This window comes from Pelmatolapia mariae, linkage group LG9 (assembly GCF_036321145.2).
Source record: "Pelmatolapia mariae isolate MD_Pm_ZW linkage group LG9, Pm_UMD_F_2, whole genome shotgun sequence".
In the NCBI taxonomy this organism is placed as follows: domain Eukaryota; kingdom Metazoa; phylum Chordata; class Actinopteri; order Cichliformes; family Cichlidae; genus Pelmatolapia; species Pelmatolapia mariae.
In genome coordinates this window covers 1,080,130-1,102,116 of record NC_086235.1, presented here as the reverse complement: position 1 = coordinate 1,102,116, position 21,987 = coordinate 1,080,130, and the positions used below count along the sequence as shown (strand labels likewise).

General features: G+C 47.1%; 1 protein-coding gene and 1 pseudogene across 4 annotated transcripts in view; one reads left to right on the top strand and one right to left on the bottom strand.

The window, feature by feature from the left end:
- Positions 1-13,638, bottom strand: part of sugct (succinyl-CoA:glutarate-CoA transferase) — an 84,617-nt gene extending 70,979 nt beyond the window's left edge. For all 4 annotated transcript variants that reach the window (XR_010094802.1, XR_010094803.1, XM_063483106.1 and 1 more), the window contains exons 1-9: positions 13,459-13,638; positions 12,019-12,067; positions 11,864-11,937; positions 11,702-11,787; positions 11,469-11,519; positions 11,283-11,403; positions 9,408-9,499; positions 7,925-8,068; positions 5,486-5,581 (exon numbers count right to left, since the gene is read on the bottom strand). Coding sequence is in view for 2 of the 4 variants with exons in the window: in XM_063483106.1 (XP_063339176.1) it covers positions 5,486-5,581; positions 7,925-8,068; positions 9,408-9,499; positions 11,283-11,403; positions 11,469-11,519; positions 11,702-11,787; positions 11,864-11,937; positions 12,019-12,067; positions 13,459-13,582 (837 nt within the window). In the remaining 2 variants the exon portion in view is untranslated. The remainder of the gene's footprint in view (positions 1-5,485; positions 5,582-7,924; positions 8,069-9,407; positions 9,500-11,282; positions 11,404-11,468; positions 11,520-11,701; positions 11,788-11,863; positions 11,938-12,018; positions 12,068-13,458) is intronic.
- A 346-nt stretch (positions 13,639-13,984) lies between these two features.
- LOC134635033 (uncharacterized) overlaps positions 13,985-21,987 on the top strand; it is a 36,884-nt pseudogene continuing 28,881 nt past the window's right edge.

Genomic DNA, 21,987 nt, shown 5'->3' with positions numbered 1-21,987 from the left:
CTATGGGAATATTCAGAAATCCAAAAGTTTTGGAAAGAAGTTTTAGATGTATTACAAGTGTTAAGCTGAATCTATGTTCTAAACTATGTATCCTAGGGATTTTCCCCGCTGAAATCCAGCTGAGCAAAGTTCACCAAAAAACCACAATCTTCTGCCTGTTACAGGCAAAATATAGCATAGCCAAATCATGGAGATCCATTAGTAGACCACACTTGAGAACTTGGCTGTCGACATTGTCGAGATCCCTCGCTTTGGAGAAACTTACGTCTATGATTAAGGGTAAACATGTTTCCTTTAAAAAAATGTGGGGACATTTTTTGTTATTTTTGGAATGTGAGGAGATGATCGTTAGTGAACAGATATGACTGTACCCATTTAATCTGTATGGGGAACGTAGTGTTGTGGTTGTTGAAGAGAACCTGGGGGGCTTGCGGGTGCTGTTCAATGGCAGGGCAGGAGATGGAGATGTGAAACTAGATGGACTGGAACTTATTGCTGCAACCGTTGGGTCGGATGCCTCTCTAACTAACTTGACACCCTTGGACTAAACTTCAGCCCGAAACCCTGGAGTAGCACACTTAAACCGATTGTCTCACTGTGTTATACCTGTTCTTGGAGCACCGTCTGTTCCCCTTGTTTTTTGGTTTTTTGCAACAATATCTGAATGTATCTACATGGGCAAGTGTGTATAAACATCTGTGCGTTTTCCCACACTGTTCATATAAGATGTGTATACATTATTATTACATACTCAATTTTTATTAATTTCCTCCTCTATTTTATTTTAAGTCTCTCTGTTCTTGTTGGTTAAAATACTTTTGGAAAAGCAATAAATAAATCTTTGGGGGAAAAAAAAGAAGTTTCTCTCATGTGCTGTCTTGTTTTCATTGTTTGAAGTTTTATCCACAAATGTAAATATAAATTCAGAATTAGATTCTACAGTGTGGACACGCTGTAGCGCTGAGTGCAGCTGTAGTCCTGGACGTTCTGCTTCTCCGACGACTCGTCTGCAGACAGATTATCGTCCGAGGTCAACCTCCGATCCTCTGAAGTCTCCTCTCTGGCACGGCGGATGTCTCTGTTTTTTTGAAATTGAACCATCTCAGAAATCACATGTGAACTTAAAAAGCGTCGACAGGGGAACGGATGGCTTCTTCAGCTCTAACATCTTCCTCGCAAAGCCGCAACCACAACACCAGTAATTCTGTTGTTCCGACTGTCGTGATCTCCGGAGAACCCGTCGGCTCCGCTTTCATCTCTGGCGGCTTTGGGGGCGGGAGGAGGGTGAGGGAACGCTGCATTGTGGGTAAGCCGGTTCACACGAGGATTAAAACAGTGTTGGACGATAAAGCTGCGGCTGGTTAGAGACGGTGACCACAAGAATCGAGCCGCCAATGGAAGAAGAAAACATCACGCACTGTGTGTGTGTGTGTGTGTGTGTGTGTGTGTGTGTGTGTGTGTGTGTGTGTGTGTGTGTGTGTGTGTGTGTGTGTGTGTGTGTGTGTGTGTGTGTGTGTGTGAGAGAGAGAGAGAGAGAGAGTCATGATCCTCCATAATAACAGCAACATCTCCCTCAGGCTGAGAGTCAGTAATGTGAAGCAGACTGAAGGCAGATAGAAAACAGGAGTGAATGTGAAGAAGTTCTTTATTTATTTATTTATTTCTACTTAACTGACAGTAATAACAGTTAATGGTTCATTTTATTGAAATGAGTTCCAGGAACCCGAAATGAAGAAAACATCAGAGTAAAGGACTTTTAAAGATTCAGGTGGATGGATCGAGCAGGGTCCAAGCGTGGGGTCAGGTTCAGTTACACCTGAATGTTAAATCTGAGGGTTATCTTCCAGTTTTACAAACCTCAGCCAGGGTTTGAGCCGTCACTGAGGAAGCTTCATGCCAAAGAAATCAGTTTAGACTTCAGAAGAATTTAATGCTCACAAAGACAAACATACAAAATTATCTCAGCTTTTCCATGTGTGAAGGACTGCAGAGGGAAGCATCATCAAGAAATCCAAAGACAGTCACCGAGAACAGACCAGGCAGAACGAAGCAAAGATTTCAAAACTAGTGAGTCTAAAGAGCCCAGAACAACTGAAGAGACACTCGTGGATGACTCAGCCGAGTCGGGAATCGCACAGGGATGCACTGAGAGGATGCAGACCGGGAAATAGTCCACTTCTGCATGTCAGACTGACGTATGCTGACCAGATTCTACAGACTGCAGTGTCCTTTGGTCAGATCAGATGAAACTAGAGCTCTGTGCACAGATTTTGGAGAAAGGAGCGTCCCCACAGTGAAGCACAGTGGTGGCAGTATGTTCTGGTGACACTTCAGTGTCTGGGAATCTCATCGAGGATGTGTGATCGCTCAGGAGAGCAGTGAGAGCTACAGCAGACGACTGCAGGCTGTTACCCAGCAAACAGGACACCGCTGACCGTTAGCATCAGTGAAGCTAATAAGTTTTTGGTTTTTGTGAAAGGATTTTGTTTTTTTGCGTGCAAAGTCAAATAACGTAAGCAAACAAAATAAAACTGGTATGTTTGGAAAAGCTGTGTTAAAAATTCCCCGTTCTGATTAAGAGCATTTTTAGAAACACTTTTAAAAATAGTCAAACAACAAAAACAATACAAAGAACTGCAACACGTTAAAGAGACACGAGCCTGATCCAAGTCAATGCATCATTACTTTAAGACCTACCACAGAGCCGAGTCTACCAGAGCTTATCTTTATATTTTACATGCTGTAGTGCCATTTTTGGGAGCATTTCATAGTTGCTATACATCAATACAACCATTATAGCCCCAATTTTAATAATATGTATGCATTAAGTTTATAGAAACTACATAAATTGCAAAACAGTGCAATAAACTACAAAAAATTGAAAATCATTTTTGTTTTTTGATTTGCATATATTTCCAGTTTTATTCCTCAAAACTGGAAATACAAAAAAGTTGCACAAAATAGTTTCCAGCCACAGGAAATTTATTTTGAGTGTCTCCAAAGTTTTATTTTTGAGATACACCAATTTTTATGTCCTGCAGGCAAAACCAAAATAAATCTAAAATACAAATTTGCAAAAAAAAAAAACAGCGTGTGCATCGAAATAAACTATTTCCAGCAGTGCAATTTGAGTTCTAAGCATCCCAGAAACTATTCAGGAAAGCTGAAACTACAAAGTCAAGCATGACTTTGAAAAACACCAGCACAGGCTTATAAGACCCTGAAGGTAAATAAAACTACATTTTCAGTGAAAATGACGTCACTTCCGGTTTCGGGCAGGTAATGGCGGACACGTGATAGTTTGCACTGACGTCTATTCCAACGTAGGAAGTGTCATGAACAGCTGATCGGATCGGCAAAGCGTGTTTCTGGAATATTATGTTTTTGTTGCTGCAAATACTTTTTATGAAAAAAGGAAACCGTGACCGAGGACAAGCTGATGGCATAAGATGTAAGTACAACTCCTCCGGTTTCATATGCAAAAAACATTATTGCGCTAGCTTACGTGGTTGCAGCTGTACAGGGATTTAAAAATAGTTAAGCAAAACGGAGCGTGCCCGCTCGGACCGGTCTTAAGGGTTACAAGCAGGTTAATTATCGGAGATGCTCTGACTGAGCTGATGCTGTTGGAGTATGTAGAACAGATCTACTTTCACCTCCCTGTAAATCTGCCCGTTGCCACGCCCACCTCATCATTAAGTATTCTTATCAGCTCAAAGATGATTTTTAAAAGTCTGTGAAACAACTTTGTGCTGCCTGAACAGCAGTTTTCAGTTCAATATGAGACTCCATAAAGCAGGAGCGGTTCCAGCTGCTGCTTCTCTAATCTTTATTTAGTTTTATATTTTAATCAGGGTTTCCTGCATGGTTTGTGTTCAGTCTGCATCTGCTGATTTCCATCCAGCCAAAACCCCGAGCGCTTTGAACCCTGCAGAAACAGATAATTCACATTTAACGACACCACAGAGAAGCCGAGGCAGAAGAGAAACAGCTCTAACTCTGCTCTCTCGTGCTTTTATAAACTTTCAAATGCGATCAGGAAAAGAAACTGTCGTTTGTTACAGTGACAGCCTCGAGGATGGACACACTCTGCTGATATCTAGAACCAACGCGATGGCCTCGAAGAGACGCTTGTGACCTTTAAAGCGGTTTAAGACAAAAAGTGTAACGCGAACAGAGCCGTCTGTGTGGTTGGTCTAAGGAGGAAACGTGTGCGGACAGTGAGCGAGAGAACTGGAAATCACTTCCACCCAGGCGACAGTGTGACACAAAACATTTAAGATGACACTAATCACTTCTAATTGTTTTATAATTGTCCATCTGATTCATGGCTCAAAGCTCGTCCTGCTCTGTCCTTCTCTTGACGTCAACTCTCAGGACTTCCTCAGATCTCAAACAGCTCTTCCTCTTCCTCTGACAACGCTCACGCCTGAGACTGTCGTATATTTGATTGTTAGAAGCTCTGAGAAAACTCTCAGATCTGTAAATCTGCACCAACAAAGCTGGAGGGTGTGGCCAGAGAGAGAGAGGTCAGAGCGTGTCTCCTGCCGCGCTGAGACAGGAGTGTTTTTAGAGCCGCTCGACCCTGAAAGTGTAATTCAGCCCATCTTAGTCTGAAGGAGTTTCTGGCGTCAGAGACGTGTGTTCCTCCCGCAGATGCAATAAAGTCTGTTAATAATAAACAAGCTCACAGTCTCCTCAAGCCTGGAGGAAAACTGTCAAACACACCAGAATTACAGCCGGCAGAGACGCTCAAAGAGACACCAGAGAAGAAGAGCCACACAGTCAGCTGGCTCACAGCTCGCCGACCAATGACGCGCTTCGATCGTCCGGCTGAGGTGCGTTTTAGAGGCTAAACGCTGTTAAACCATAACATCGCACTGACAGAAGAGCGGACACGTCTGTGGTAAACTCTGGTTTGTGATGCTTTTAATATAGAAAACAAAGAAGTAAAACACAGACTCTACTGTAGCTACATGTAAGTGGTGCTCTTAAACGTCCCTACAGTAGAGTCTGTGTCTCCTTTCCTAAAGGTTAAAGGTTAAACCATAACACGGCCCGTGCCCTGAGAACTACAACATGCTTACCATGTAAGAGAGAGAAACACCAGGAAATGACACCACCCTTACATTTACTTACAGCACAATTATTCCTTTGTTTCCTATAAAAACCTGATTGTAGTGCAGCCACCTGTAAGTGTAACAATGAAACTCTATTTAATTAGAAAGGAATGACCTTTGCTGTCGTCGTCACAGCTGAGAACATTTCTATAAGCCGTCCTTTTATCACCTCATTATTTAATATTCGTGCATCACTTTTCAGTTTTCTTCTGTTTTCCTGACATCACTGTTTTATTCTTTTATTATTTAACAATGTTGATTGGATGTTATATTTTCTCAGGTTTTTTCTGTCTTTTCTTTTCTCTGTGTTGTAGGTGTGATATCAATGAAGTTATTGTTAGATAGTGGCCAGTTGAAGGTGTTACCTGGTAAGGTACGATGCTCTCGTGGGCCGTCCCCCAGCGCCTCGCCTCCTTCCCCGCATTCAGGTAGTTAGCAGCAATATGGCTGAGACAGGAAACCTGAGAGAGAGAGAGGCCGCAGTTATACCTGAGCTCGGTCACACGGACGCTAACAGCTGATCTCTCCTCAGTGTGTACGCCGAACCTCTCACTGTGACGCGTCTGAAGAGCTGCCGCCTGAAACTCACCCTGCAGCTGCTGCAAATATCAGCAGCTCACATCGTGGATCACACTTACAAACATGATGATGAAGCAGCGCTGCAGAGTGTAACACAGTAACTGAGTCTGGAAACATCACAGTTAGTCAGGGTCATAAATTTATAACACAAGACAAAACAATTATTTTCTCTCCGTTTATTCCACTGTTTCATAATCATCAAAATAAAAACGTAACTCATTATCCACCAGGCCCTCGTCACACTGTGACGTTCCACAGCAGTGTCAGAGTCTCTGTGGACCCGTCACCTTTATTTCAGCAGCAGGTAACAATGAGGTTAAAGCTTCTCCAACGTCTTCACCGACACCTCAGCGAGTCACATGATGCTGTGAGGAAAGGTGTGCGTGCTGCTCACAGACACCTGAAGGGTTACTTCAATATTTTCCTTCATCAACTTGAATGAAAGAATCTGCACTTCAACCACATCACGATCACCTGACTCAAACTGCAGCGAGTCGCTGCAGAGACGCTCATGGACAGTTTTCCCCCCTGCCCCGGGTCAGGGTGTCTGTGCTGACAGGTTCTTATCTTCTTATCAAACTATTCTTCTGCATGACACTGATTTCCTCTGACACACCACGACTGCTTCAAGCTGAGCTTCAGACTGTTTGACTCTCTGGTGCCTGAAGCTTTGTGGGACCTGCAGGCAGCTCGCAGCGATTTTATTCCCCCGACGCTCAAACGCTCCACACGGACTCGGATCAGAGCGCTGTGCGCGCTCATTGTTCGCGCTGCGGCCGGCGTGCCTGTGGTCGCAGCACTTCAGACAGGAATGCAGTGGGATTTAAGAGGGGGATTGTGGGTATTTTATTTGTAGCAGCCCCAAGACTCGACCGCAAGGATCAGAACCTCACAGCCTTGTTAACCAATCACAGGAGGCGTGCTACAGATTGGTGTATGCAGTCATATTTTATCGACACATCAATCTATGTCACTCTCATCCTTCATCGTGAATCCAGACTTCAGGTAACATTTCTGTTCATAGGTTAAATTTAAAGGTTGGAGTTCAGGATCTATTTAACAACTACTTCAGTCCACATCAGCAAAACAACCTTTGAGGAACAAGAAAGAAAAGCTGAGTCCCATCATGACTGATGATTGGCTGGAGTACAGTGCAGCGTGGAGGTCGGCTTCAGTCTCGCTGAGCTCAGACTTGGGCGATGCCTCCGGTATGAGCCCAGTTGGCTGCTGGTTGGTGTTTGTTGGTGACGTTTATAAATCTTCTTGGCAGGTCGGTGCTGAGGAGCACGGACGCTGCTCTGGTCCCGCATGCTGGACCAAAACTCAGCGAGACACACTTTAACTTTTATCCATATGTCATCCCATCATCTGTCCATCTATTGTTCTCCATCACTCTGAAAGACGACCCCGCTGAGCTGCGCTGCCCAGCGTTTTCAGGCCGAAGCAGCAGTTTCTTCGTGTTGTGTTTCGAAACTTTCTAAACTGCAGACTGAGTTTCTCTCTGGAGGATCATAAAGTCCTGAAACGAGCTGAACTCGGTCGTATCGCAGCGCCTTTCCCAGCCAGAGAGGTGAAAAATGAGAATGCAGAAAACATAAAACATGCCTTTAAAAGCAACACTGTCAGACAAGCAGCGCGTCCTGACACTGCAAATCAAACGCACCCCGGGAGGCTCGAACAGTGCCGGGTCCAAGCAGGACGCGGGATCCCATCCGTCTCCGAGTCCGGGTGGTAGCAGGATTAAGAATCGCTCGCTTTATTTAAACAGTCAGAGAAACACTGACGCGTCTGTTTAAACTGCTCGGACTTCTCAGGATAAATCACAGGCTTGTTTAAATGCCTCCACCTTCCTGCTCCACACACCGCCGCAGTGACACGTCTGCTTATCTGGACCGTCACAAACACTCCATCGATCAATCAGCCTCAGCGCTTTCATTTACCAGCTGACCCTGAACACAGCGCTGTACCTGCTGCAGGTAAGAGCAGCGCGTCTGCTCAGCTGATGTGTCCTGAGGCTCTGACTGAGCTTCCTGAAGTGTCACCTGAGCGGGTTTCAGCTGCCAGGTGAGCGTCGCAGCACTTACTCTTATTAGTAATCTGTGTCAGCACCTGGAGTATCCGCTGGTCTGCTGGCGTCTCTAACACGGAGAGCCCTTACACTGCATTCATTTCAGCACCTGTGGAGAATACTGAGAGCTGACTGGCTCATCGTCAGGTGGTTTTACCTGTGATGACAGCAGGTTGCAGTCGATGTGAACTCCTCTGCCCGTCTTCTGCCGTTGCAGCAGGGCGGCCATGACAGCTCCGTGCGCATACAGCCCAGTCGCCAAGTCCGTCATGGCGACTCCTGGACGCACCGGGTCGCCGCCCTGCCAGCAGAAACAGAGGATTAAGATAAGATAAGATAACCTTTATTAGTCCCACACGTGGGAAATTTGTTTTGTCACAGCAGGAAGTGGACAGTGCAAAAGTTATGAAGCAAAAATTAGAATAAAATAAAATAAGAATAAATACAGTACACAACTGTACAGAATAGAATAAAATAAAATACTATATACAGTAGAATAAAATAGAATAAAATATGCAATAAGATAAAAATAGAATACAAGTGCTATATACAACTCAGTAAAAATACAACGATATCGGAGATGACAGGGACTGAGAGCCATCGTCGCTGTCTGAGAGTCAGTACTTCCTGTCAGTGCTGAGATTTACAAGGACTCATTCCAGATTAATCCTGTGCAAAAGTCTTGAGCCACCCCTCATTTCATATACTAAGGAAATCTGTGCACAGTCTCATTATTATATGTATGAAAGTACAAACACAGTAAATAAGGAAAGCTGAGTTTGCACAATAACAAGCCTGAAGCTGAACATTTGGTGTGAGCATGTTTGTTTCTATCTGTGCCTCTTTCTTTAGGACCAGACACTCAGACTCATCTGCTGCAGGTCTGTAGGCCTCACTCTGCTAAAGAAACAGGATCAAGTGATGTGTGTGGGAATAAAGAGCCTAAAGGTCACATTTAAACCTGGTGTCTGTTCTGTGGCTCGTCCCTCGAGGAAAATGCTCGGGTACAAGGACTGGACTGAAGGTGAGAGATAAAGCAGCCAATGTTTACAGAAGAACTCTGAAAGAGCTTCAGGAAGCTGGAGCCACTTAAACAATACAAGAAGGTCTGGCTGCTTGGAAGGAAAACACAGAGAAATGAGGGCTGAGTCAAAACCTAACTGTGAGGACAAAGTTTCATTCAGTAACTAGTAAATCAAAGATAAACTCTAAACTGCTTCAACATTCTTCATCTGTTCATGACCATAAGTAACATGTGCCTGGCTTTTATTTTGAAAGCCAGAACAAACTGGGTTTCCTGTTCAGACCGGACAGTAACATCCACGTCAGGGATTCGTGGACACATCGTTCATGACGCTGTCTGAAATATCTGCATCCTAAAGAGTGTTTCACAGTGTTTCCATTCTCAGCTACGATGACAAGCCAAGAAAATGTTTAACATTTTAATTTGAAGTTCACTTTCTGCACTTCCTGCGTGCTGATGTTTCTACAGCCGCGCCTCAAAGTTCTGTAAAGTGAAGCCAGACATCAGGTCAGAGTCTGACGTTAACATCACAGGTGTTTCATTTGTAAAGACATGGAAACATGTTCATGCTCAGCAGGATCAGGACGTTACTGAGCGTGTGCGGTCTGAGTCTGACCTCGGGCCCGGTGATGTGCATCATCCCTGACACTGCCGAGGCGATGGAGTCGTACCCCGGACTCTGAGCGTGAGGACCGGTCTGTCCGTAGCCTGAGCGCGCACACACACACAGACACACACACACACACACACACGTTACTGCCTCGGTGCCAGTGGTCTGGTTTCTCTCTGACCTGAGTGAAAACACAGCAGGGAATCAAACCATCGGCCTCTCGGCGTCTCCTCTTCCAGGAAAACCACATTCCAGCTGATGTTGAGTCTGCAGCTGTGACTAAACAACAAGACGGATTTCCTAAACAGTCTGAGCTCAAAGCTCGCTTTATATCGGGAAACAAAGAAAAATCCCACAAAGGCTTTGAAAATGATAAACAGCCCACAGACAGCCTGAGAAACAGCCGTGACCTCTGAGGCTCACTGAGCGAACATCTGCAGGAGAACGATGTCAGTGTGAGGCTTCGTGCACGTCGTACGTACACATCTAAACATCTAACTGTCCTTGTCGTCTCTGGCGGGATCAATTTTCCCAAACGAGCTTCATTTTTCATTCGATCAGACCTGAATCCAGCGACTCAGACCGTGAACTCATCAGGAGTGTCTGCTGACCTCAGATCAGGTGAGCAGTAAACACTTCCCCATAAACTTCTGTACAGTCAGGCTTCGTTTTACGAGTCGCCCCCTGCTGGACATTAAACAACATGCAGGTTTTATGTCCATGTTTTATGAACAGCCTGTTTAAATGTTAACAAGCTGATGAACCACGTGGAAGATCCACACTCTGTGGACCGGTTCTTCCTGTGGAAGTGACACCAGAACTTAAACCTGCTGCTGCTCTTTGCTCTGCGGGACAAACGTCCAGGACGTCACTCCGACAGCTCAGGATGCAACCAGGCCGTAAATCTGCCCACTGCATCCAGCTGCTGCAGCTTAATGAGGCCTCCTGGGTAATGTAGTTCATTTCTCCTCAATAAAGAACGGGAGGGGCTGGAGCAGTGAGAGCGACACAGAGAGAGGAATGAGGGCAAAGGACACAAACAGGAAATGGAAAGAAAACAGAATAAAGGCAGGAGAAGAAGAAAGGAGGCGGAGCAGAGAGAATGAAACTCTTTCATCGTTTATGTCGCTCGTTTATTCTCAACATATTTCCCATCAGCTCTCCTGACGGATGGGTTTTAACAGCACTCTGCCCAACTCCTCGCTCCACCCTGCAGGATCACAGTTCTTTACTCCACCCGAGGAGTGGAGTAAACCTCAGCTCGTGTGGAGAGGAAGATTCACCCTGTGGAAGAATGACACACAGATTTCTGTTTGGAGACATCCATGAACTTCCTCTGAGCAGCTCCATCTCCATCCTCCACCCTCCCCCCTCTGCACGTGCTCAGACCACCTCCACCTCTCTGACTCTGAGCTGTCCTTCTGTCACACTCGTCTCCACCCGCTCCACCCTGCCTGCTCTCTGTGGCTGGTTGACTGCAGGTATTTAAACTCCTCCACCTTCACCACCTCTGCTCTGTCTTGCTTCACTTCTCTGCAGAGCACACCTCCACCTCTCCTGTGCTGTAACATCACAGCCTGCAGACAGGAAGCAGAGCGCTCCGGCAGGAAGTCTGTTCATACTGTGGAGTCTGACCCCATCTAGTGGCTCAGAGGGAGAACTGCAGGAGGTGGAGGTGTGTTTCCACAGCTCCTAAATCCATCAATACTGGACGTTCCACAGTCCTTCAATCATGTGACTTGAGTGGGTGGAGCCTATCAGCTCCATTTTTCCACTCTGGCCACTCCATCTGCGACTTCCCCCCTTTATAGGTGCCTCAGACACACCTGGAAACACGGGGGTGGGGCCTGAAACACATGTAAGCCTGTTAAAAACTGTTACCTGTTATGGAGCAGTAGATGAGCCGAGGGTTGAGTCCGCTCAGCTGCTCGTACCCCAAACCCATCTGACGGAGTTTCCCCGGCACGTAGTTTTCCAGCAGCACGTCACACACTCCTGCGAGCTGACACACAACGAGAGAGTGGAACAGGCTGAGGCAGAAACACAAACCTGGTCACTGTGTCGTACCTGCTGGACGATCTGTGCTCCTCTGGGATGTTTCAGGTCCACGGCGATGCTCTGAAATCACAGTTCATCCCAAATTATCCCAAACACGGATGAAGCATCAGCGTGAGGTGAGCGATGGAGGCTGACGTTTGACATGTTTGATCTGTTTACAGCTGAACCCTGTCAGAGTCCTGCTGATGCTTAAACTGTTTCTAATGAATGTGTTTGTGCCGACTCGGCGCTCACACACCGACCTTCTTGTTCCGGTTGACACTGAGGAAGTAGGCGCTCTCTGACGCCACAAACGGAGGACCCCAGGCTCTGGTGTCGTCACCTGCACCTGTTCGATAAAATGCACAAACACTGTCCCACAATGCTTTGCTCACAGCGGGGCAGGAATGAGGCCCAACGCTCACCTGGTCTCTCCACTTTGATCACCTGGGCTCCGAGGTCTCCGAGGATCATGGAGGCGAAGGGCCCGGCCAGAACTCTGCAAACATGAACATCCACGTTAGTGCTGGTCCGCCACACTGCCAACAACTCAGAGTGTAACTGCAGCGCTCACACTCACCTGGTCAGGTCCAGGACTCTGACGCCCTCTAGTGGCCGAAGGGTTTCACCTGAAATTCAGACGGGAATCCCAAAGAGAAGGAGAGTCAGCTTTGGTGTTCCTGACAGGAAGACAGTGTTCCTGCTTCAGATGAGAACAGCTGAAACTCTGTGTTTGAGCTTTGTTAAATATCTGTGGGCCGGAGGCGGCACACCTGCGGGCCGGACTCACTCTGAGTGTGAAGTGAAAGCACAGATCAGCCTGACAGCAGCTGGGTTTTCAGACCCAGCAGCAGAAATATAAAGCAGGAGGAGTAGACTCCTCTGCGTCCTGCACATCTTCTCTGGTTCATGTTCAGAGCTGCTTTAATTCCTCATGTCTGTGACATGAGAATCTAAGGAAGGTTTTCTAAGGAAAACCTTCCTTAGATTTTAGTCCACGTTAACATGAGATCATCATGACATCACCATGACATCATTATCCTCCACATCCCAAAGCTGCCCTGCTGGACTGAGATCTGTGACTGTGGAGTCCGTCTGAGTGCAGTGAACTCATCGTCATGTTCAGGAAACCAGCCTGAGACCATCTGAGCTCTGACACACGGAGCTTTGTTATCCTGCTGAAGGTGTGCTGAGGTCATAGAGGATGGATGAGGTCAGCAGCAGCAGCACTGACGCTCAGGTGGTGCTGACAGACTCCCCCACAGCATCACAGCAGCAGCAGCAGCAGCAGCAGGCTGAGCACTGACACAGGCAGGACGGATCCAGGCTTTAAACTCTGAGCCGAGCACAGCAGGAAACCTTTCTACATCTTCTGCTGTCTGTTTGTGAGTCTGTGTGAGCTGCAGCCTCAGTTTCCTGTTCGTACTCACAGGAGTGACACTCCTCTGACCTCAGCAGGTCACTTCCTGCCAGAGCTGCTGCTTGCTGGATGTGAGATCAGGGATGTCTGTGTGGAGATCTGCTCTTCATCATGATGCACCGAAATGCTGCGTTGCGATTGGCTGAATAGATATTGGCCTTAATGAGTAGCTAAAGTGTACCTAATAAAGTGGCTGGTTAGTGTATTAAAAGCATAATTACGGGTTATTGTAAATGACTGCACACCTTAACTAGCAAATATTTGAATCACCGTTTAAAACGTTCTGTGTTTATTATTCCAACGTTCCCGCTTTTCCAGCCCGCTGACTGGGAGGTCTGTTTGAGGGAATCACCGGAAGTGGAGCTGCTCTGCGACAGCTTCACACACCTGAGCAGACTTTGACCAACAGCAGGTCAAAGTTCAGAAGTCATTTTAGTGTAACACGCTTCAGAACATGCAGGCTCGTTTACCTGTGTGCACGCCTGCAAGGTTTGATCATGTGAGCAGCTGTTTGTTACCGATGAGCCGATCGGTCCTGTCACCGGATAACCGGACTGTTCGGCTAATATTAGCCGGCTAGCTTTAGCAGCAGGGCCGTACCTGTCCGCGTGCTGGACTCCCACCGCCCGCCCCCCGGGCATCTCAGCGGCTGCAGCGGCGACGCGATACCAGCCGGGCAGCGAGCCCCGAGACGGCGCCTCAGCACCCCGACACACGCCGACATCTTCTACCTGTTAGCGTCAAGCTACAAGAACGATGCTTCCGGCCTGAGCCTTTCAAAGTAAAACTCAGCCCAGACGCAGTCTTATGTATGTCGGCTGTTAGGACTTGTTTCAGAGCCGTTTGTGGATGTTTGGCTTTAAATGGCCCCTAAGCTTCTGCTTTACATTCATCTCACAGAGCTAAACATCAGTTTTTCTCTCAGATGAACCTTTGATTAATGAGAGAAGACACAAACATCAATAAAACAACTTTAGCCGGATCTGCGTCCTCGTCGAGACAAAGATGGAAACGTTTAGATTGGCGTCTCCGTTACTGTCAGCATTTAGTCTGCTTACCGGAGGGGAGCAGTAGCACTCCCACATCTCGATAATCGACCTCATTCCAAAGAGGAAGAAGAGGAAGCTGGATCACGTGACCTGTTGGCGGTAAGTTCAGACTGCGGACACATCAGGAGGACGTGGATCCGACGCAGAGGCTGGATGGTGACCCCAAACTGACCTCCTGTAAGAGTATCTACTTGATTGATATTTATGTCATGACAAATGCGCGAGCAAGAAAATAATCATTTCACATGCGCAACTAAGTTGCGCGCGCAGGTCAGTGCAGGTCAGTGCAGAGGCTTCCGACTCTTTAGAATCATTAACATTAAGTAACGCAGTGACAGCTGTCACCGCACAGCAGACAATCACTGTTAATAATTCATTCAGCGAACTTTATTTTTCACGTTTAAAATAAATGCCGTTGAAAACAGTGTAACTGGGTTTAACGTAGGAACCTGAAGTGTCCATCAAAGTGACCAATCACATCAGGACCTTTGGCCTCCGCCTCCAAAAGTAACTTTATTTACACGAGCGGGATTTCTCTCCGAGCGCAGAGAGCGTGACGCTGCAGCAGCGCGTGTAAAGCAAAGCAGACACACGCGCGTGCACGAGGGCTTCTTCGTGAGCGCGGCTGTCGAGGTCTACGCGCGCGAAATTTAATTACGCGCATTGTTACAACATAATTATCATTCCATGGTCTCCGTGGGCCGTGGAGGGAAGGGGCAGGGTCAACACCCGTGGGCAGGGACGGACTGGGACTGAAAAACAGACCTGGACTTTGCCTGGGCCCGGCCCAAAGTAACTGGCGTGCAGAAACTCGGCAACAATAATGCTTAGCATGAGTGTTACAAGACTTTAATTGTGGCTTATGCTATCAAACCATCAGAATTATAGCAACAGTGCTGATGTTGACTAGATGTTGTATTAAAAGTATATTATTCTAGATTAACTTGAATACTCACACAGAAATGGAGGTCTCAACATACTGCAGTCCCTCTGGCTGAACCAATACAAAACAGTTATCTGAAACACACAACACATAGTACTGTATGAGTGATGATAAATCACAAAGTAAAGAGGTTATAGTATGCAGGTTAACTTGAACGCTCACCTTACTCAATGTAGGGGCATAAGTTTTTTTTTATAGATCAAGGCCTGAGTAACCCAACCGTAAGTGTTCATTAAGGTGTTTGTCACAGATATAAAATAAGCTCAGAGATTAAGCGGGTGTTATAGACAGGGTGATTAGTTTATGTAAAAATGTAGTTTGTTGTTGTTCTGGTTTACGTGCTGAAAATGGTTTTATTTGTGTATGCTCATGTGTTAGACTTGTACATAGTCAACCATATATGATCAAATAATGTTGAATCCTGGATATGGATTCAACATATCCAGGGGGGTAGGAACAAGAAAAGTGTAAACTTCATCCTACTCCTTTTCGAGCACGCGCATTCTGTAGACATGGATATATACATGAAAACTTGATGATTTTCAAGTTTTTTCTTTGTTTTTTTTCTGTTGTTATTTCAATTATATTTGCATGTTTGAAATAAAATTATATCTATCTAAGTATTTTCTTCAACAGGTGGCTTTTTTCTGCAACTCTGTCTATGACCAAGTCATTGTCAAGGGACATGAGGATGTCTTTCTCTGTAGTCATAAGCATGAATGCTTCCAGGTGACTGTGTGCTTCTTATTCTACTTTGTATGTGTTTGAGAGCAGAGAAACTTCTCTCACATGCTCCCTGTGTCACAGGCAGAGTAAGGAGGTACCTGTACCTGGCTGTGCTGCTAAATATGTCGGTTAGTCTGTGACATTTAGAGGCTTCAGCATCTAATGCCCGCAGTTTCTTTTCTCTTGCCTTCTCAGCCCCACTCTTTTCTTTCCTTTTTTTACTTGCAGCCGCGTTTTGCATCGTTTCTTTCCACCGTCTTTGCCTCCTACTCCACTTCTTCCTCCTACTCCACTTCTTCTTCTCCTTGCCTGGCAGCCACAGCCAATGCAGCTGGCGTCCAGCTTAGAGGTGCAGTGCTGCCCCCTAGAGTACTGAAGTGTGAAAGAGAGAAAAAACAGGTGTTGAAAGCATGCGTGGAGAGTGGTGGGCCGGCCCGCCAGCCTTCCTGGAGTACCGGCCGTTCTGTGATTCTCCAGAATCCACAGATGCCCAGTCCGCCCCTGCCCGTGGGTACAGAGCTGATAGCCTAGGATCACTTTACTCTCTCCTCTCAGAGTGAAGTGAAGACGGTGATGGAGGAAGAGGAGGAGGGAGCAGAGAGGAGCAGGTGGTCCCAAGAAGAGCCTCCTTGTTTCAGCAGTGACCCTGAACCTCCAAAGTAAGAGTGCGCTGGGTAACAGATCCTGTTAGTGTAGCTGTGTGTTCACACTGACTACTAAATACTTTTACTTTGAAATGTCAGGCACACTTACACATGTCACCAAACCAGACACACATCAGGCAAACAGTATGTATTAACTCACCAGCTGCAGGAACCAGAATCAGGTAAGGTCCTCAGGTAACAGGTGAAGCCTGAGTGTGTGGTGTTTGCTGTAACTGGGAAAATCAGGAGGCCTCCTTGTGCAGCGTCACCCAGAACAGTAGGAAAATACTCGTGTGGACAAACAGTGCAGACTTTTATTAATTTCACTTTACTGCAGGAGGTCGTTTGACTGTTGCCCCAAAATGTTGTTGTCAGAGCGATACAAATGAAAACGTGTGTGTTTGCAGAGGTCAGAGGTCACAGTCTCCAGTAACATGCTATCTGTCCATGAGGAGTGACTGGTCAAATGAAGAACCTCCATGTTTCAGCAGTGATCCTGAACCCTCAAAGTAAGAAGCAGTTTCTGCTGTAGATGATGGAGTCAGTCTTGTTCAGTGAATCATTTACACGACTTTTATCACAGAATTTATCCGTGAGTGCGACCTTTAAACTGTCTGTGTGTGAGGGGAGAACGAAACCAGACAACAGAAAGGCACACGTTAGAGAACGGATTCCAGAGTGCTTGGAGGAGGAAAAGGACTTGTTCTGGATAGAGCCTGAGTGATGAGGGTCACTCAGCCCATGGCTCATATTGGTGGGTGGGCAGGGAGTGAGTCTGGAGGTGTGAGACCTGATTGACCTGAGACACTGACCAGGTCAATCAGGTGGTGTGCAGGGTCACCTGTGATGGCCCTGGTTTACCTGAGACGGGCAGATAACTCTATATTTATGTCTGTGAAGGTTCTCAGTCATCCAGGTCATCGTAGTCAAAGGAGTTTGCAAAGAAAAGCGTCTGGACTTCTTTAAGTTGCTTGAAGACGTTTCACCTCTCATCCGAGAAGCTTCTTCAGTTCTAAGGTCAAATGGCCGAGAGTCCCAGATTTAAACCCAGTGGGAGTGTCCCCCCAAAGAGGGACAAAGGACCCCCTGGTGATCCTCTAATCACATGAGCCAAGGTGTGAAAGCGGGTGTGGGTCCCAATCAGCCAGGGTTTTGGGTGAGCTCATTGTGAAACCTGGCACACTCAGACAAAAACTGGTTCACCCGAAAGACAAAACTCCAAAACACAGACTTAATAACGTGGTGTATGCTGTACAGTGCAGCGAGGAATGCCCAGACCTCTACATTGGAGAGACCAAACAGCCACTTCACAAGCGCATGGCACAACATATAAGAGCCACCTCCACAGGACAAAACTCAGCAGACCATCTGCATCTAAAGGATAAAGGTCACTCTTTCGAGGATGCCAATGTTCACATTTTGGACAGAGAGGACAGATGGTTTGAAAGAGGAGTGAAAGAGGCCATCTATGTCCACTGTGAGCGACCATCTTTGAACAGAGGCGGTGGTTTACGACACCAACTGTCTGCCATCTATAATCCAGTTTTGAGTTCCCTCCCCAGACGCCTTAATGCCCACTCACATCCTGGGCCATCTGACCTCAGGAAATCACATGATAGGGTGGGGCCAGGTTTCACAATGAGCTCACCCGAGATGCAGAAAAAGCGTTTGACAGAGTTAACTGGAAATTTCTATTTGCAACTTTACACAAATTTGGTTTTGGATCTTCTTTCATCAGCTGGTTAAAAATATTATATAATTCCCCAACAGCTTGTGTCAGAACAAATGACCAGACATCCTCCAGCTTCTGTCTCCTGAGGGGCACCAGGCAGGGATGCCCACTCTCCCCTTCACTGTTTGCAATTTTTATTGAACCACTAGCAGCAGCAATTAGACAGAATTCAGTAATTAAGGGCATAAAATGCAAGAACGTGGAACATAAAATCAGCCTTTATGCGGATGATGTGCTACTCTTTCTCCAAAATTCACAAACCAATATCTCTGGGGTGATTGAATTGATAAACTCTTTTGCAAGAATATCAGATTACTCAATTAACTGGTCAAAATCTACAGTCCTTCCGATTAATTGCTCCTTCCATAATTCCTCTTCTACTCCACTGCAATCGGGAAATATAAAATATTTAAGTATTAATGTTTCCCCCAAGCTTGCAGATCTAACTAAATTAAACTATATCCCACTTTTAAAGAAAGTAGAAGGCGATCTGGCTAGGTGGAAATGTCTACCCATATCACTCATGGGAAGGGTTGCCGCTATAAAAATGATGGTCTTACCAAAAATAAATTATTTATTCTCAATGATCCCAACTAAACCGCCACAAGATTGGTTCAGATCTCTAGATTCATATATGTCCAAATTCCTTTGGAAAAATAAGCCCCCACGTATAAGCTTAAAAACACTACAAAAGACCAAGGATAAAGGAGGATTAGAACTACCTAACTTTCAGCACTACTTCTTAGCCAACAGGCTCCAATTTATCTCAGGATGGCTAAAACATACCCTCTTAGATGAACCTTGGCTAGATGTAGAACAAGCACTTCGCAATAATCTAGAGATTTCAGATCTACCATTTATCAGCTCAAACATTCAACGACATGAATGCTTCAAAAGCGTCAACATTAGCTCCTCTCTGACAGCATGGTGGGAGTTTCTGAAGTTGACAGAGTCTTCATTAATCTCATGCAAACGTACACCTATCTGGAACAACCCTGACATATTACAAAACAATAATATGATAAACTTTTCAGATTGGAGTGGTAAAGGAATCAAATATTTAGAACATATACTAGAAGGAACAGAATTTATTTCATTTGACAGACTAGTTACACAATATGGGATCAACAAGAAAAGATTTTTAGAATATCAACAAATTAAATCCATAGTAAAAAAGAAATTTAAACCGGGTCAAGTTGAACTACAAACACCACCAAGTGTGGTTCAATTTCTTACTCTTAAAACCCCCAAATTACTATCCAAAATATACAGAATGCTTTCTAAAATAGATGAATCAATATCACTTCCTATTGCAAAATGGGAAGCGGATTTATCAGTTAACTTAGACCAAAACTTCTGGTCTCAGATTTGCTTAAAAACCTTTCATCTAATTAGAAATCCCAGTCTTCAATTAATTCAATACAAAATACTACATAGAGTGCACTATACAGGTCATCGGATGTTCAAGATGGGCTTTACGTCTACCAACAACTGCTCACACTGCCAAACCAATTCACCGGACAATTATATCCACGCTCTTTGGTTCTGTCCACCAGTTCAGAAGTTTTGGCGCGAGATATGTGAAGACTTATCGAAGTGTCTGAAATGTAACATTCCAACTTCCCCTTTAGTGTGTTTGTTGGGCAGCTTAGATAATGTCACTTCAGAAAAGAATATAGCCCACATGGTTTTCACTGCCCTATGCATAGCCAAGAAAACAGTCCTCATGAACTGGAAAAATAAAAATAATCTTAATTCTAACCAGTATAGAAATTATCTATTAGATTACATTAGTCTTGATACAGCCTCTGCCACCACATCAGATCAATTGCTCTGGGCTCCTTTGATCAGCTCCATCACCTAGTGGGGGTGGGGGGTCATAGTTTGGTCCCACCTTTACTGTTGTGATTGGTGTGGGGGTAGGGACAGGCTTAGGGCGTCGGGGGGTTCCCCGGGAGCATCTTGCTTGGGGGGCTCAACCCGGGGTAGCGGTCATGGCCAATTAAGGGCTCTGTTGGCTTTTAGGTGACGGTTTCCTCGTGGCTGCGTGCAGCGGGGCTAGGGGAGGGTCTGTGCTGACGGACGTGGGTTACTGACCTGGTAGCCTGGCTGCCCCTGGGTGGGTCCGGGACGGGCGTGAGGTTCTGGGGGCGCTCCGTCTCTGGGCTGGGGCCCTGGCCGGGCCTCGGGGGCTCGGGTCCTGGTTGGTGTGTTGCTGGGGTTGTGGGCGGGTGGGTATATGGGGGCCCAGTCCTGGCGCAGGGCGCCGCCAGTGCATCGAGCCACCTGGGGGACTCTTCAACTGGTGGGGGAGGTTGTCACATCTTGCAGGAGCTTTCCTCTCCTCAGGAATTCTCTCTGCAGGAGGGGGAGATATAGGAGAGGTGGAGGAAGATCTCAGCCTGGGCGTCTATTGTCTTGTGTAGTCTGGAAGATGAGTGGATGATGGGGTGGGTGCAGTTTTCTCTGTAGTGGGGTCGGGTGGGCTGTCCCGGGCTCTGTGGGGCCGGGCGGCGCTGCTGCACTGGGCCCTGGTCCGGATGGGCCTGGGCCCCCTTTCCCTGGCGGGTTGCAGAGCATGGGGGTGCCTACTGGGGTCAGCGGGGGAGCTGGCCCCAGAGAGGGGTCACTTGCCCCTCCCTTTCTTCCCTCCCCATCTCCAGCTGCCTCCCTCTTCCCGCTCCACCACAATCACCCACACATGCAGGGCCTTGGGGTAGGGGTGTGTCACCAGGGTGCAGAGGAGGCATCCCCCCCCTCTGTCCCCTTCTGGCTGCCTCTGCCTCAATTTTATCTCACAACTTAGAAATTCACATTACTCACACTCTTATAACACATACATATAGGATCTTGGGGGTGGGCTCACAACACGGACTCCAAATTACCATCAGGGTGTACACCTCACCCCTGGCGTCGTTGCCCACCTCTCAATTTTAAATACACGTAGACATTGAGGGCTATCAGGAGGGGCTATGCGCTTACCTGCTGCTCTCTGGGAGGTAGCTCCATGCCCTCCTGGGTTTTAATTGCACCTTAGAACACATATACATCAACACTACATATGAGCGGGTAGAGGGAGGTTTGGAGTCTTCTCACACCCCCGGTCTCTGCGGCCTGCTGGAGCGGGGGGGCTAGGAGGAGGAGTTGGCCGTCCGACTGGGGTCTGGGGTGTGGGGCCTCCCTGCTGCTGCGGAGTCGGGGCAGTCTGCTTCTCCCCACTGCAGGGAAAAGGGTAACACCACCTGGGTCTGGGTGCAGTTTCCCCCTCCAGGGGCAAGGGTACCTAGACCCGGTTCTTAGAGTACGCTTGGGGAGTGTGATTGTGTGTACAGCGTCTCTTTATGTCTGTCTCCACGTTGGTTGAGTATGGAGTAATTGCCTATGAGAGCATGAGGGTGGGAATGGATGTTTGTATCTGAGTGTGCCTGTATGTCTGTGTCTATATGTCAGGTTGGGTATCAGACGCCACCTCTCTGGGGACATCTCAGGCCCTCCAAGGTTTGGAGGCCTATCTCCCCCCACCACTTCCCCTGCCGGTGGCAGACGCCCTCAGACATCGATGCGTTGGTGGTTCTTTGTGTCCGGGGGTGGGCGTCCGGGTACACACCGGCTCACTCCTTGGTGGCTGCTTATCGGGGCCTGGAACCTGGGGCTCGCTCGGGCCACTTCGGGGGTGGGGTGCCCTCGGCCTCTCGGCCTGGGGCTCGGTCACTCAGGCACAGCTGGCTGCCGGCGGAGCTCACGGGCACGTCACTGCAACCCCCCCTGGCTTCTGCTCCGCGGCTGCTGAGTGATCCCTCATCTGGGACTCTCCTCAGCTCTTTCTGGGACAGTGGCGCGGCTGCCCCTCTGTTGGTCTTCCTTGGTCTCTTGTGTTCTGGGGGCCTCTGGATGTCTGGAGTTTTGATCTCCTCCATACCTGCTTCATGCCCTGGAGGATGGGACTGTGGCCCCCCACACCCTCTAGCAGATCATTACATGAAGGAACCTTTTAAATACAAGCGCGCTCATGCTCACAGGTGTACACACAGGTGA